The sequence below is a fragment of the Sinocyclocheilus grahami genome, unplaced genomic scaffold (genome assembly GCF_001515645.1).
Source record: "Sinocyclocheilus grahami isolate Dianchi unplaced genomic scaffold, SAMN03320097.WGS_v1.1 scaffold122.1, whole genome shotgun sequence".
In the NCBI taxonomy this organism is placed as follows: Eukaryota; Metazoa; Chordata; class Actinopteri; order Cypriniformes; family Cyprinidae; genus Sinocyclocheilus; species Sinocyclocheilus grahami.
In genome coordinates this window covers 1,068,784-1,084,035 of record NW_015505301.1, presented here as the reverse complement: position 1 = coordinate 1,084,035, position 15,252 = coordinate 1,068,784, and the positions used below count along the sequence as shown (strand labels likewise).

At 39.2% G+C, this 15,252-nt stretch overlaps 1 protein-coding gene across 3 annotated transcripts; it reads right to left on the bottom strand.

Moving 5' to 3' along the window:
• Window positions 1–3,017: 3,017 nt before the first annotated feature.
• Window positions 3,018–14,281, bottom strand: LOC107589928 (polyadenylate-binding protein 2-B-like). Of its 3 annotated transcripts, none has more exons than XM_016278506.1 (7): window positions 13,805–14,281; window positions 12,253–12,361; window positions 11,330–11,397; window positions 11,078–11,184; window positions 8,972–9,059; window positions 8,542–8,693; window positions 3,018–4,062 (listed from the first exon to the last, which is right to left on the bottom strand). In XM_016278506.1, exons 1-7 carry the CDS (start codon window positions 13,937–13,939, stop codon window positions 3,867–3,869), a joined length of 855 nt encoding a protein of 284 aa, XP_016133992.1. In that variant the 5' UTR covers window positions 13,940–14,281; the 3' UTR covers window positions 3,018–3,866. The 3 variants fall into 3 exon arrangements, with proteins under 3 accessions (XP_016133992.1, XP_016133994.1, XP_016133993.1); XM_016278508.1 differs by lacking the exon at window positions 13,805–14,281 and adding an exon at window positions 13,395–13,532; XM_016278507.1 differs by lacking the exon at window positions 3,018–4,062 and adding an exon at window positions 4,508–4,952.
• Between the last annotated feature and the right edge of the window lie 971 nt (window positions 14,282–15,252).

Sequence of the window (15,252 nt, the reverse complement as noted above, 5' to 3'; positions counted from 1 at the left end):
GTTGATCTTTTCTGAGTGAATGTTCTCTTTTTGATAGGATACTGATAATCCAAAACCCAAGAAAAAGAAGAAAATTATCAAGAAAGGGAAAAAGAAAAGTAAGTATTTGTTTTGTATGTTATGTGAGTGCTTCTTACTGTATATTATGGCTGAGCGATTTTCCCGATTTTATCAATTAATCCGAATTGAATGTTTTGCCACGATTTGATTTTTTAGAAATCGAGGAACCGCGATGTTGAATAGAAATATTACCAAATGTTAGAATTAGACACTTTGACAAGATGCTTACAGTAAAGAGAAAAGGACGATCCAACCGCATGTCGGGAGTGAACTTCTTTGAACTTGAGTGCAGTGTTTTTAGAATGGCGTTTCATGCATGAGACACGAGCGCAACAGTCAAACACATCCATGTTTACACTGAAAAAACAATGGAAAAGCAGCGCAATCGAATAAAAAAACCCAAAACCTGTAAAGAACTACTACTGTATGTCTGATATTTCATGTTTGCGTCATGGTGACAGGCTGAAAGCTGCTGTTGTTTTTACAGAACATTTATTGTTAATAGCCTAATAGTCTACTGGTGTTATACCGTCAGTCATTTTGAATTTGAATTACCTTGACTTTTGAGATTTTTTTAAAAGCATTTTCCTCGTATTATTTCTGAGCACATAATATGTATAAGACAAGTTTGTACAATATGTAGTTGTGGTTTATGCATCTTTTCTGCAAATATATTTAACAAGCGATTTGTTTAACATTTACATCGTTGACAACATGTGTGCTGCACTTGGGATAGAATTGTCTTTAACTAGAGGGTTAATAAAGAAAAAGTTATACTTGAATCATGTTGTAGTTACATTTTCAAGTTGACTAGTTAAAAATCGTTAAAAAAAATCGAGAATCGGTCAAACGTTCTGGAAAAATCGGGATTTTAATGTTTTGCCAAATCGCCCAGCCCTACTGTATATTAATACATATTGTAACTTTTCAGTTTTCAGGAAACACAAGTAAACCACTGATGCCAAGGAGATTTTAAGATGAATTTCAACAAAATGATTATTTTGATGTTTAAATAAATCTTTCCTTTCGTGAACAAGGGTGTGGAAAGAGCCTTATGTAAAAAGGTTTGTCTCAGTGCTAATCTGACTACCTTGTTTTGCATATCCTTTAAGTTTCTAATAAAATTAGGTGACTGCATGCTTATTTTTTCAAGTGTATTCAGTGGTGAAACATTTTTGTAAGTGGTGGTTATTAGGATCTTAATATGGCTACACTCATTTCATATTTAATCATTTAATTGGATCTATTCAATCATTGTGTTTGATCTGGTGAACAAAAAATGCCCCAATTCTTGATAATTGTTGAAATAAATGAAGGCAAACTAAAATGATCATGATCAAATATGTATTATTGTTTCTTCCCGTGCAGAGCCTGCATGCATCACAATGGCCGTCACTTGTATCAGGTGTTCTTTTACTGGTTTTGGTCCCACTCAAATCACAAGTTTGCTATACTGTGGCAAACCAAATCAGCCATATAATTTTTGCTTTTTCAAAAGCAATATTCCTTGCTTGATGAATGAATATTCCTTTCAGAGGAAGCATGGCATGGTGGCCTGTGGCAAGCCAGAAAAATATATACAATTCTATTTATATGTTAAAACTACATTATAAGGGTTTTGAAGTTAAGCTTTGAAATCAGGAGATGAAACTAGTTTCACAGGATTTCACAAGTTTAATGTCAACAGGTGTACTGTATAACATAACATAAAACCTGCAAATGTGATTTCAAGGTGAAGGGACATTATCAAGGACATGCGTGTTGAAATAGACATTTGCTAAATTAGTTGTCACAGCACAAAATGTGAAATTATTCAGAGGCTACAAGGGTAAGATTGCCCACTACTTAGAAGCACGAAGGATCAAAATATTTTTCCAGTCTTTTTTGGAAAGAAAAAAAAAGGTTATGCATAATTATCTGGCTCTTCTATATTTTAAATTATGGTTATCTGATTATCATTTATTGCACTAACCCTCATAAGGTCTGCATTTCCTGTATACACTTAGGGTCTTTGAGGTCAGTATGACCCCAAAATTGAAAGAGTAATTGTAAAAAATATATACATTTTTAATCATACAAATAATAGATATATTTGTTTTGTTCACTTCTCATCTATACATTAATGCTGTTTTGGGAGATATGAAGTACTTTTGTACCGGTTTAGCACAAAATTCTTCAACTACACCATTATCTTGCATGTGAAACATTACATTTTTATGAAAAATTTACTTAAATGATCTAAATTTAATTTAAGTTGTTTCTAGATATTGATCTAGGTGTTAGTTGTAGAATTCTGTCATCTGCTGGTTAGAGAAAAACTTGTAGAAATCAGTTTTTGAAAGAATAGTGTAGTGACCATATATATCCAGCAGAGGTCCATAGAGACCCATTAATTTTTTCTGGAAGTGGGCAACTCCTCCCCTCACAGCTTTTCTGATATATACAGAATTTTTGTTGTTTGAGGTATTTTGGTGTGCCCGCTTTTGCAATAATGCCACACAAGTGGTCACTAAAACTTGATTGCAGGCACATTTATTTCAATTTAAAAAGTAAAATAAAAACAATTTTATTTTACTTAAATGTAAATAAAACCAATACCAAAAAAACAACTGCAATAAGCAGATATGAATGGTGTGTGTACAGTATAAGGCCTTCGTTTTTGTGTGGACATTTTCAATTTATTGATTTTATTTGCCAATTTCTATAAAAATGCTCTTTGTTGCAGTCACACGTGTTTGTGTGCGTGTGCATGTGATTGAGCATGTCTTTTCTACATTGCATTTCTAACCTAGTACCAGGCCTTAATTTCTGTGGAAATTTTCAGATTTATTTTTTTTATAATTATATATATAGAGAGAGAGAGAGAGAGAGAGAGAATTCACATTCCTTTTCAATTGGGGTCATATTGACCCCAAAGACCAGATTTGTAAAAAAAAAAAAATGTTTACTGCCTGTTTTTTTTATATGAATACAGAGTTGAAAAGTCACAAAAACTTATTCCATTGAGATGAAGGGAACCATTTTTTTTTTACCTAAGGAAAACTTGATTTGGGGTCATATTGATATTAGGGTTAAGTAAAACTAAAGCATGTACATAATTCAGGTTGTAACGAGTAAAATACGTTGTACATCAAGTTGGCATGAAAGCAACAAAAGCATAATCACTATGATGAGTTTGGAATGAGTGACCATTTTGGCCAAACCATCTGATAGAATTAATTTTACACGTACATTTAGGTTTTACTCTTATTTTACACTTTACCCACCACCATGGAAACCTAGCATGGAAGTCACAGAACGGCCCGAAAGAAAGACCAAACAAACAAACAAACACTTCAAATACTTTTTACACAATGTCTTTAATTTTTTTTCTAATTACAGACTCATGGGTTAAAAATAAAATAAAAAAGGAAAACATCTTCTCTTTTCATCCACACCCACTCCCCCATCTGAAAAAAGAAAACGAACAGAAACAAGAAACCCCTCTCCACACAAACCCCCCTCCCTCCCCCTGAAATAAAAGCTCCGAAGCCCTCCTTAAGTAACCGATACCTGTAGCCCACGCGTTAGTGCTCCATCGTGCCTTAACTGCACTGTGCACTGAGAAAGACAAGGCCCTAGAAGAACCCTCCCCTTCAAGCTCTTTCTAGTCCTGCCTCTCTCACTCACTCGCAATTTAAGCAGCCATTGCTCTATCATGGCTCTGCCTTCACGATATATAAATTTGTGTGGTGGATGTGTGCGGTGTCTGTATGTCTGTGTTAACATGGGCCTGGTGCATCTCAGTATATTCATGTTGTTAAAGCTCAGCGCTTGTTATTGTAATAAATGCCTCCCGCAGTGGGCCGGTGGTCGCCCTGTCCACCTCCCCCACCCCCCCACATGGAGAGGATGGGGTGAGTGTGCATAGCGGGTGCAGAAAGAGACAGAGACGCCGCCGAGACGGTAGGGGGCGCCGCAGCCACGGGAGGAGGGGTAGTCAGCCTCCACTGGTCTTGAAACCTGAAACGACAAGAAGTGGTCTAATATACAGAGAGAGAGAGAGAAGGGGAAAGGAGGAGAAGCAGCACAGGAAAAGGGAAAGGATGGTCGGGAATGGCGTATGGCAGCGTGAGACAAAAAAAGAACTTTTAAAACACAAAAGAAAAGATCTCAAGAGCTCAGGCCATGCCATCTTACAATAGTTGTATGGTGTGGAAGATGGTTGAAGAACAGTAAAACGTAAAAACAACGCCCAACTCTAAACCACTGTCGGAATAACACAGGTGGAGGAAGTAATCCGAGTGAGGGATGAACGGGAAAGAAACCAGCGCTGGGGGGAAAAGGGACTCCAGAGAGAGCACAGACAAAATAGAGAATATGATCTCAAATAGCACAACTTTGTGAAAACAACAACATTCTTGCTATTAAATTGTTCACATATTCACGTTACAATCATTAAAAAAAAAAAAAAGTTAACATTTTTTTTCTGTTTGCCTTTCTCGAGTGCAAACATAAGAGGGGCTGTTTGCGGAGAGAAAAAAATCACAGCCAGACAAAAGGACACACATCTGCAGCCTGAGATTACATCATCTTCTCAAATTTAAACAAATGCCACCAAATCTCCCCAACGGCCATATTGTACCTTACCAGGGCGATCGCAACACCTCCTCACACGCACGCGCACACACAATCGCACACTGCGGCCAGTCAGTCTGTCTTTCCAGGAGATGCGCTTTTCTTTTTTTTTTTTTTTTCCTTTTTTGTCTTTTTTTTTCTTCTTTTTTTCTTCCTTTTTTGAGAGGGGTCTTTTTTTCTTTTCTATAGGGATATCTATAGATAGGGGGGGATTTCATAGGGGGGTAGGAAGGTATTAGTAAGGGGAGTACCACGATGTTGTTCGCCCTCGGCCCCTGGAAAAGAGAGAGAAAAAGAGGGTGAGTTCTTTTTTGTGGTTGGTTTAAGACGACGGACACCAATTCGATTTTTGGGGGATATGAGTGTTTGTATGTCAGTAATATGCATGTTAAAGGGCCTTATGAGGTGAACGTTTGTGCACTCATGTTTCAGGTATACACATAATTCATAATATGAAATGCAATGTATACCCCTCTTCATCTGATAACTAGTGATTAATGCAACCATGTATAAAGAATCCAGTAAAAGTGGTTTGATATAAAGGGAAGCTGAGGAAGATTATCCAACAGCAAAATGTGTGTGTGTTATATTCAGGCTTTAGAAATGATCTAGTGTCCAGTGTAGGGGACAGTGAAAGCACGCTCTCCCTCTTTCTCTCTCTCTGAACGGGGCGGCTCCTGTGGTCTCTGTAAAGGAGAGATCCTGGGGACATGAACCCTCCAACACATGCACACAGTTACAGTTGACGACACACAGCTCTCCACATATGGACTGGGCCACACACACACACACGCACGCACACACACGCACACAGTGAGACGCTCTTCATTCACACAAACCCCCTCCAGGAACAGCCTGTGCGCTTTACGGCACAGAATCCTCCGTCTTATTGGCTGGATACTAAAACAGTCAATATCAGGCTGCAGTAATGAACCCTCCATTCTGGAAGTGAACATGTTGTTAATCATGCGAGGGGGTGAAAATGACCCAAAATGGGCTTTTCTGAACCAAATGTGCCCGAGGTCAAACACACACTTGCCTTCAAGTTGTTTAGAGCTGAACTTGACATCAGCTACATACTTGATATAGTTTATCTTGTTTTACAGTATAATCCCATTGGCTAACTGTAAAAATGTGCCACCATATAAAAACCTACTTAATTCAAATCTGGGTATCAAGTTGGGTGTGGGATAAAATAAATATTTTAACTAGTGCCGTCAAATGATTAATCGTGATTAATCACATCCAAAATAAAAGTTTTTGTTAACATAATATGTGCGTACTGTGTATATTTATTATGTATTGATGAACACACACACACACATTTAGGGCTGCACGAGTAATTGAATGCGATTGTCATGCACATCTTGTCAGTAAAGCCGGTTCCGCCATTAGTAGTAAATCTCCAGCACGTGCTTTCAGATGGAGCAGCGTTTACTACACAGAGCCGTAGTTCACGGACAAGCCACGCAAAATTGCATTCATAATCGATTTAATAGCATGATTATGAAATCTAAGAAATCGTTCTGCGATTATGAAAGCTGTTTGCATAGCTTGTCAGTTAACTACGGCTCTGTGTAGTAAATGCTGCTCCATCTGAAAGCATGTGAAAATACGACCTTTAAGAACATGTTTTTACTCCAAACTCTCTTCATAAAGTCAGACGAGTGTTTGAAATAAATCCTTCTGTGGTGGTGAACAAAGGCCTTCTGTAGCGAATCGATGCGTTTTTGTAAGAAAAATATTCATATTCAAAATGTAATAATCACTTTAAATGTAGCTTGCGCTCACTGTTGTAAACGGAAGCAGCTCCGGGCGGATGACGTATGGAGGTCGGCTTTGCGCCGCTCAGAAGTGACGCACGCAGAAGCGCAGGGGAGAGATCAAAACAACGGTCATGAATTAGAAGTCCAAAACGAGAATTTGTAAAGAAGAATGTCAGAGGATTTCGATATAAGCCAAGAGGAGACTGGTTTTCCTTTGCACCCGTTAACAAACGTTGGTTTTCATGAGACGCGCAGCACTGACCTCATACGTCATCCGCCCGGAACTGCTTCCAGTGTACAACAGTGAGCGCAAGCTAGATTAAAGTGATTATTACCTTTTGAATATGGATATTTTTCTTACAAAAACACATTGATTTGCTACAGAAGGCATTTGTTCACCCCCTGGAGACGTGTGAAACAGCTTTTTTTTTAATGGATGGGTGCATTTTATTTAACTGCTTTTGGACTGATGCACTGCAACACCCGCTGAGCGTGATGAAACAGCTTGAAAGATCAAAGACAATTTTTTATATAACTCCAACTGGATTTGTCTGTAAGAAGAAAGTCATATACACCTAGGATGACTTGAGGGTGAGTAATTTATGGGCTCATTTTCATTTTTGGGTGAACTAACCCTTTAATTACGAATGGTTTATAATGCAAACAGTTTTACCGTTTAATGCACATTGTTATTCTTCTCGTTATTTCCCTATAGCGGCTAATGAATCTGAAGTCTTGCCCATAGGCTTACTTCAGCATTGAAGAAAGGTGGATAGGGATTTCCTGGGTTTCTTCTACAAGGCGTATTTGGAGTTTCAGCCTCTGGCCTTCGGATGGAGATTTACTGCTGAACACAGAACCGTGCTTCACTCAAAGATATGCATGACAATCGCAGCTTCTGCCTTTGCGATTTAATTTCGATTAATTGTGCAGCCCTAGAAAAATGTTACGTTTATATATTAAATATTTATATATGATATAAATTCTATGAATATAAATATATACATGTAAATATTTTCAAAATATATGCTGCGTGTGTGTATTTACATATACATAATATACATGTGTGTATTGTGTATATTTATTATGTAAACAAAACTTTTATTTTGGATGCGATTAATCGTTCGACAGCACTAATTTAAACCAATCAAAAACCTTTCACAGGGCATCAACCCAAGCTCCACTCCAACAAAAAAAGTCAAAGTGTGGGAGTGCACGTACAAGAGTTTCCCAACAAACTGATGTACAAGATTCTGATTCATAAAATGCTTTCACTCTACCAGATCTTTCAACATAAAATCTTCTATTTACATCTCTTCGTCGCCGAAACTATTAATTGAGTGCTAAATCCTTTCAGAGGGCCTATCAGGATTTGGGTTGTGTCCCAAAACCTAGTGAAACGTCTTTCTAGAGAGGACCACAGGCCTGTTAAAAAAAATTCACCACTGTTAAGCAGCTCACTGTTTTAAGACACAATTCAGAAATCATCTTCACATTGGGAAGCAGACTGACTTTCGAACCTCTGGTGAGTGTGAAGGCTCATTCCATGCTCAGAATCTTACACGGCAGGAGGGAAATGGACAGCGATGATGACGATGGCTGTGCATGTGTTTAATGGTTTGTAATTCTTCCTCAGTTTTCCTTTTAACATGACGACACACAGGAGTTTGTACAGAGAGTGCAGACTACAAATAAGAGTGGTGCGGTTCCTTCTCTCCTCACGCCCAGAGGCATTAAACAGGGGCATGCATACATACAGAGGCAGACTGTTATACAATTACAGATTAGAACAGAAAGGTAACAAGCAAAAAAATAGGGGGGGGGGGGGGAGGGGCTGACTGAAAAAGGAAAAAAAGCGACTGGCATGTTATTATAAAACCAACATGAATTTGATTTGATACATTTTTCCAGCAGTGTTTTGCATGACAAGATGGGATAAATAAAATAAATAACAAAATGAAGCATCAACATTTAGAAACACTTATTTTAGATTGTCCCCCCACCCTGATGCACACACACTTTCACAGCAGCACTCTCTGTCAGGATGGAGCCTGTGTGTCAGTCACTGTCAAACATGCAAGGCTGGCATGGAGCTCACCTGAAGGCCCGTCCTCTGCCTCTGGGGGGTGTGTAGCCACTGTAGTAGCGCGCCCTGGATGAGAAGTTTCCTCCCCGTGAGCGGAAGCGGGCCCGAGGGAAACCGCGGTCTGTGGTGCTAATGCCAGGACGATTTGTTCTCTTGGCCCCAACCTGTAAGAACAGTTGGGAAATTTATGATTAAAATTTCAAAAGACTCCAAAAACATTTTAAATATATTTTGTACAGACCCTAAAAATTGAATAAATGACATTAAAAAAAGGTAAAAAATACACTGAAAATGTAAGTGTTTGCCAATCCTTCATAAAGCATGTGCTACATTTCTACAATAATATTTGTTGCTTAAACAGAATTATCAGTTTTATGTTGACTTTAAAAGTCAAACATTTATTAGCAGCATTAGTTAGCGAGTTTGTAATGCCTCATCTCACCTTAATCTGCCTTCCTCTGAATAAGGACTCATCCAGTGCCATGGCTGTCCTAACAGACTCCTTGTCTGCAAACTCTATATATGCAAACCTGAAACATGAATAGGGCAAATGATCAAATGAGGGCAGGTGAGGTCAATAAAAAAAAAACAAGCAAGCATATATAAACATATATATCTATATATATATAAGAGCTGGGCAAAAATCTAATGCAATTTTCATGCAAATCTCATCAACACAAAATCGCGTTCAAAAACGCAGGCGATTCATTGCCGATTTTGAACATCTTGTCAGTGAACTATGACTGTGTAGTAAATGCCGCTCCATCTGAAAGCACGTGCTGGAGATTTACTACTAATCACAGAACCGGCTTTACTGACGAGATGCGCATGAAAATCGCATTTGATTTTTTGCACAGACCTAATATATGCACCAAAAAACGAAATAAGCATTAGGGCTGCACGATATGTCGAAAATATCGAAATATCGCAAATGTAAATATCGCGATATGCATATCGCAACGCCGTGCGATAGCTGAATCATTTTAATAATAGGCTACTTAAATCAAAACATTGCAAAAGGTCAAAGTTTTAGCTCGACGCATATAGCAGAGAATTGCTTTACGTTTAAAAAGAGTTATCAAGAGCAATAAGTTGCAGAAAGCAACTCTTTTGTCGTCTCGTCTTGCTGTCTGACAGACTCACACCTGAACACAGAGACACGTTTCAGATGGCGCGCGAACACCGAGTTGATTCGTCTTTCGCATCTCCTCCTCATGTTTGAACAGACACATACACACAGAATTATGTCAATAGTACCCGGCTCGACGATCATTCTCGTAAACGCAGTCAGTTGTGTTTTAAATGAATGTAAATAGCTGAGAAAGAAATCGGATGTGTATCATTATACTGGATCCGTGCAGTCAGATTTAAAGGGACAGCAGCCTATAAATACGTACTGCTGAATATGTCACTAATGTTAATCAAACAACAAAACAGCTATAACAAAGATTAATCTAAATTTAATTCATACAGTGAACAATGCAGTGTTATTTTACACTTAATTATTAAATTTCTGTATCTGAATACTACCGTTTATTTGATCTATGCTTGTAAATTGTGTATTTGTTCTTTTCCCCCCCTTTTTCTTTCTTTTTTTTACTGACTGTTCACTTGCCTTTAATCATGTTTGAACTTTCTCAGACTATAGTTTTTGCTGTGGTATATGAAGTAGTACTTAAAGTGTATGGAATGCAAAGTCACAATGATATAAAATTAGTGTCATTAATTTTTTTTTGTCATTCACATTGATGTTAAAATGACATTTTCTGATTTGTGACATTACTTTTTATGTACTGCTAAAACACTGCTGGTCACTTTCAGAAGTTGTAGTGATTCTTTCTTTTCCAAGAAAGAATGTGAAACAAATTGTTTATACAATTTTCATTTTTAAATATTTAAAAATATAATTTAAATAGATTTTTCACACTTTAAGCAATATCGTATCGCATATCGCATTTTTTAACAAGGTATCGTGTATAGCATTTTTTTTCAATATCGCACAGCCCTAATATACATATTGTTAAAAATGTATTAAGATATGAACAGTGTTCAAAGTAGCAGTGATTAAAGCATTGCATTAAAAAATGACCCCATGCAATGATTCAAATTATTAATGGGAGCAGCTTGAAAACACTGTGCACCAGAATAGCACAAAAGCTAAAGAACAGTCTCACACTTCACAGTCTCAAGTCCATATATAAATAGTGTAAAATCATGCAACGTAACAAAATACCATACTAATTACTGCAATGTGGCTATTCAAAAAGATAAACAATTATGTTTCAACCGATTCTGGAGACAAGTTATTTTAAGGTAAAATAATTTGTGATTAATAGTGTGCTTTACTGTACAAAATTTCAGAACATCTGAATAATATTTCAGTGGCTACTGTTCGTTTTGTGGGTTGAGGTGATGCATCAATGCCTACTCTAACCTACAGTGCCTATCCGGAGCAGATGCTGCAAAACAGAAGAAAATAAGATGCCCAAGACGACGACGAATGTTGTAGGTTAAGAGAGAAAAACCAACAGAAGAGTGCATGAATTACCCTTTGGGGTGTCCTGTAAACTTGTCACACAAGATGGTGACTCGGTTTACGGAACCACAGCCATGGAAATGCGCCTCCAACTCCTCTGCCGTCGCACCATAATCCACCTGCAAGAGACAAAATCGAATCAACACCACTTCTAAAATGTCATTAAATCAATTATGATAAGGAAAATATTACATGTGACATAAATGCAACAAAATACATGAATATAGCTTGTAGTTAAGTCGGTATAAAAATAATTGCCCATACATTTCCAACGTAAATAGATCTCCCATCTGCTTCCATCTTCTCTTCAATAGACATAATGACAGGGCCAGCTGCAAAGAGAAAACACCGTATTCCCATTCAACTCCAACACTCATGCATTTATGTGATTTAGCACAGAAACTTATGGAACGTTATTCCGGACAATTTTCAAATAGATTAGCAAATTGTGTTTTCAATTGCGTTTTCAATATGTGGACGCATAAATTGTGACAATCCAAATGCAGTTGCAAATCCTGCATTACCGTTTGCAATTTCGGTTTCGCGAACGCACAGCTACGGCCAAATTTCAAATGAAAAAGCAAAGTCCATTTGCAACTGTATTTCCCATGTCTTAGGAGTTACGAGCCAGTCATATTTAAATAGCAATATTAATTACCAGTTTGCTTTTTCACTCTCGCTGCGTCACGCATGTAACCTGCCAAAACTCAAATGCAATTGCAATTCCTTTTGCGTTTGAATTTCCGATGTCTACATGGAAAGCTGTCAATCAATGTGAGGGGGCGGAGCTATACTAGGGGGCGTGTTTGTAGCGAAAATGCAAACGGTAATGCAGGATTTGCAACTGCATTTGGATTATGTCACAATTTATGCGTCCACATATTGAAAACGCAATTGAAAATACAATTTGCTATTCTATTTGAAAATTGTCCGGAATAACGTTCCATAGAAACTAGTGTCTGCAAGCTTACTGCATAGCTTCACAGCTGAAATCTAGGTTACGTTCTGTTTCTAGTCATAACTCAATTGACCTCAAATGGTCCAGAGCTAGTTATTCTTCTCCCACTAATGCAGTCCTATTTACCAGTACTGCCTGTTCTGCAGTGCTCTCCCTAGAGCTCAATCTTCCCCAGACTTGCCCGTTCACCCTCCCTCATTCATTCATTCATTCGTTTAGTCTCACTTACCAGGTGGAGGACTGAGATTCATCTGTTTCTCCACCTCGTTCTGTAGCTCCTTCAGTTTCTCTGCCTCCTCCTCCATCTCTCGCACCCGGGCTTTAATTGCCTCCAGCTCCTGAAAAGGCAAAGTAATGCACATATACTGACTTCAACCATCAAAAAACACATTGTTAGACATTTAACAAAACTGAAATGGAATATTTTGCATAACTATATTCTGAATAAATTATTTGGCTTCCCTCATCGACAGCCACATTGGATCTATATTGCATCAATATCATGTGTTGCTGCTAAATACAGCCGATTTCTTTCCCAGAATGCACACTCATTCATTATTCTCACCAGTGATCGTGGACACAGCATGCACATGCACTTTCACACGTGATTGTGCACCGAGTTCTTTCAAACCACCATTTATTATTGTCCAGTCAGCAAGACGCCCCAAGCATGATGCCATCCGTGCACGCATTGTCGTGCGCGAGCGAACACACTTTTGGTGTGTGTTCACACGCACGCACACAAGTTTGAGCAGTGCTGCATTGCAGGGCAGTGGGAGTCGCACTTGGATCTCGAGTAAAGTAACCCAGCATGTATGTGATGGCCTCTTTCACGCAGTTAAAACAAGATTTTGCATGATACGAGCTAGCATTCACAACCGATCACAAGCGCAACCAACAGTGACTAATTATTTACACACCCTCATTGCATGATGAAATAAAGTAGACATGCATTCTGCATGCAAATGCATGACCTACTCTAGCTCCAATAATGTTAATGTGCACGGAGAAAAACGCACCAGCCCAGCCCCAATGCACCATCTCCACCACAAAATCACCAACAAATGATGCAATACATCACGAGCGGCATCTAATCTTTAGCGCACATCGAATAAAATGATCGCGGCGATACAGATGTGCATTACGTTACATACAGTGCGCTTTGCCCACCGACAACTCTGTAGCTTTCCTTAATGTTACCAATTCGACGCAAAATCTGAAAATAAAAGCTTCTCACGCCTCTTAACATGTCACACACGTCGCATAAAGATTTATTCCATTGCAGAGGCCAAAAACAATCACGCGCAGGTACCAACGCGACTTACTTTTGCACGCCACAAATATTACTGATCAGAAAAGAGGCGTGTTTACCCTGAGCCGTCTGCTTCTTTGCGGATGGACCCACACTGCTGCGGCTAATGGCGGCCTGTCCTACCCTCGCCCCGGTCTCTTACATCTCCCGTCTCGCATTTTTTGAGATGAAGATTTTTTCCCCCCGCTAGGTCGACAGATCTGGCGCAGAGGAACCCAGACCAATGTTGCGCCAACATGGCGGCCGGCAGCACGCATGTCACTCACTAATTCTACTGCACTGCGTGAGCCACAATGGCGGACAAACCGACCTGGCAAAACCGGTTTCGCGTAAACATGAGAATTTAGTTTTGGTATGAAATTCACATATTTCTTTTAAATGTGAGGCCGGGGGTTAGAATTTAGGATGAAAACCTATACACATTTTTTTAACTTGTTGTTAAAGCGAGGGAAATGCGTCCTTCACTCACCGGATCTTCAATAGCGGCCTCTCCCTCGTCTAATCCCGGTTCTTCATCGCCGACACCTGGGTCTTCAAGTTCTGAATGTCCCGGGTCTGAGTCCAGCAGAGATTCATCTGCCAGTCCGTTACCAAACTCCGCCATCGCCTGATTCCCGGTGGTCCGACGCGCCTCGTGGCTGCACTACAGGCCGCGACTCTCACAGGGGGGAGCGAGAGGGGTAGGGGAGGGAATAAAAAAACGGCGGAAAACGCCGCTCACTAAAGTTAAAATGGGGAATAAAAGCCCGCCTCGCTTCTTCTGGAGCTCAAACGTGTCCTTCAGCGGAAAAAAACAACACTATTTATCCAAATATAAATAGGTTTCACTTCGTCAATATGTCGCACTTACTACTCTATTTACATTAGAAGACAAATTCAGAAAAGCAAATGTGTAATCTTCGCGAGCGCTCGTGTGTTCCAGAACAGAAATGGAAGCCGTAGGCGGGGATTCTGAGCACTGCAGGCGCACCATCGACGGGTGATTGGACAATTCTTCACTTTAGACACGCCCTCTTAACGTATCGAGGACGGGTATTGGACTTCTCTGCGCTCGCTGCTTAGAATTTACAACAGCAGCTGTGATTGGATAAAAGCAGCGTCAATCACGGCTCACGAACCACTTAGATTGAGTTACTATGCTATGTTGCCATGTCCGCACAATATAATCCACGTGGATTTGTATTTTACACAAAGTTTTGCACTTACTACTCTATTTACATTAGAAGACAAATTCAGAAAAGCAAATGTGTAATCTTCGCGAGCGCTCGTGTGTTCCAGAACAGAAATGGAAGCCGTAGGCGGGGATTCTGAGCACTGCAGGCGCACCATCGACGGGTGATTGGACAATTCTTCACTTTAGACACGCCCTCTTAACGTATCGAGGACGGGTATTGGACTTCTCTACGCTCGCTGCTTAGAATTTACAACAGCAGCTGTGATTGGATAAAAGCAGCGTCAATCACGGCTCACGAACCACTTAGATTGAGTTACTATGCTATGTTGCCATGTCCGCACAATATAATCCACGTGGATTTGTATTTTACACAAAGTTTTATAGATAATATACATTTAAACTTACTTCCAGAATACAGGCCCATATTTAGGCTTCCTAGTACTTGGCCTAAAAAGCACAAGTATGACCAACCACTTAAAGCAGTTCAGTTGTCAAAGTCAGGAATAAGATTGTGCTTTTTCATTTTTTTATCTCCTTCCTTCTCAGGATGTTTGTCATATTCATAAAAACTAAAATAATAAATGAAGAAAAATAAAGCATGACCACTAAAATGGCTGTCCTCACCTACTGTCTGAGTTGTTTGTTACATACTGTACAATTTCTTACATTTCTCCCTTTTCCATTCCCTGTGTGTGTGTGTGTGTGTGTGTGTGTGCACAAAAGACAGTCATTTGGATTATCAG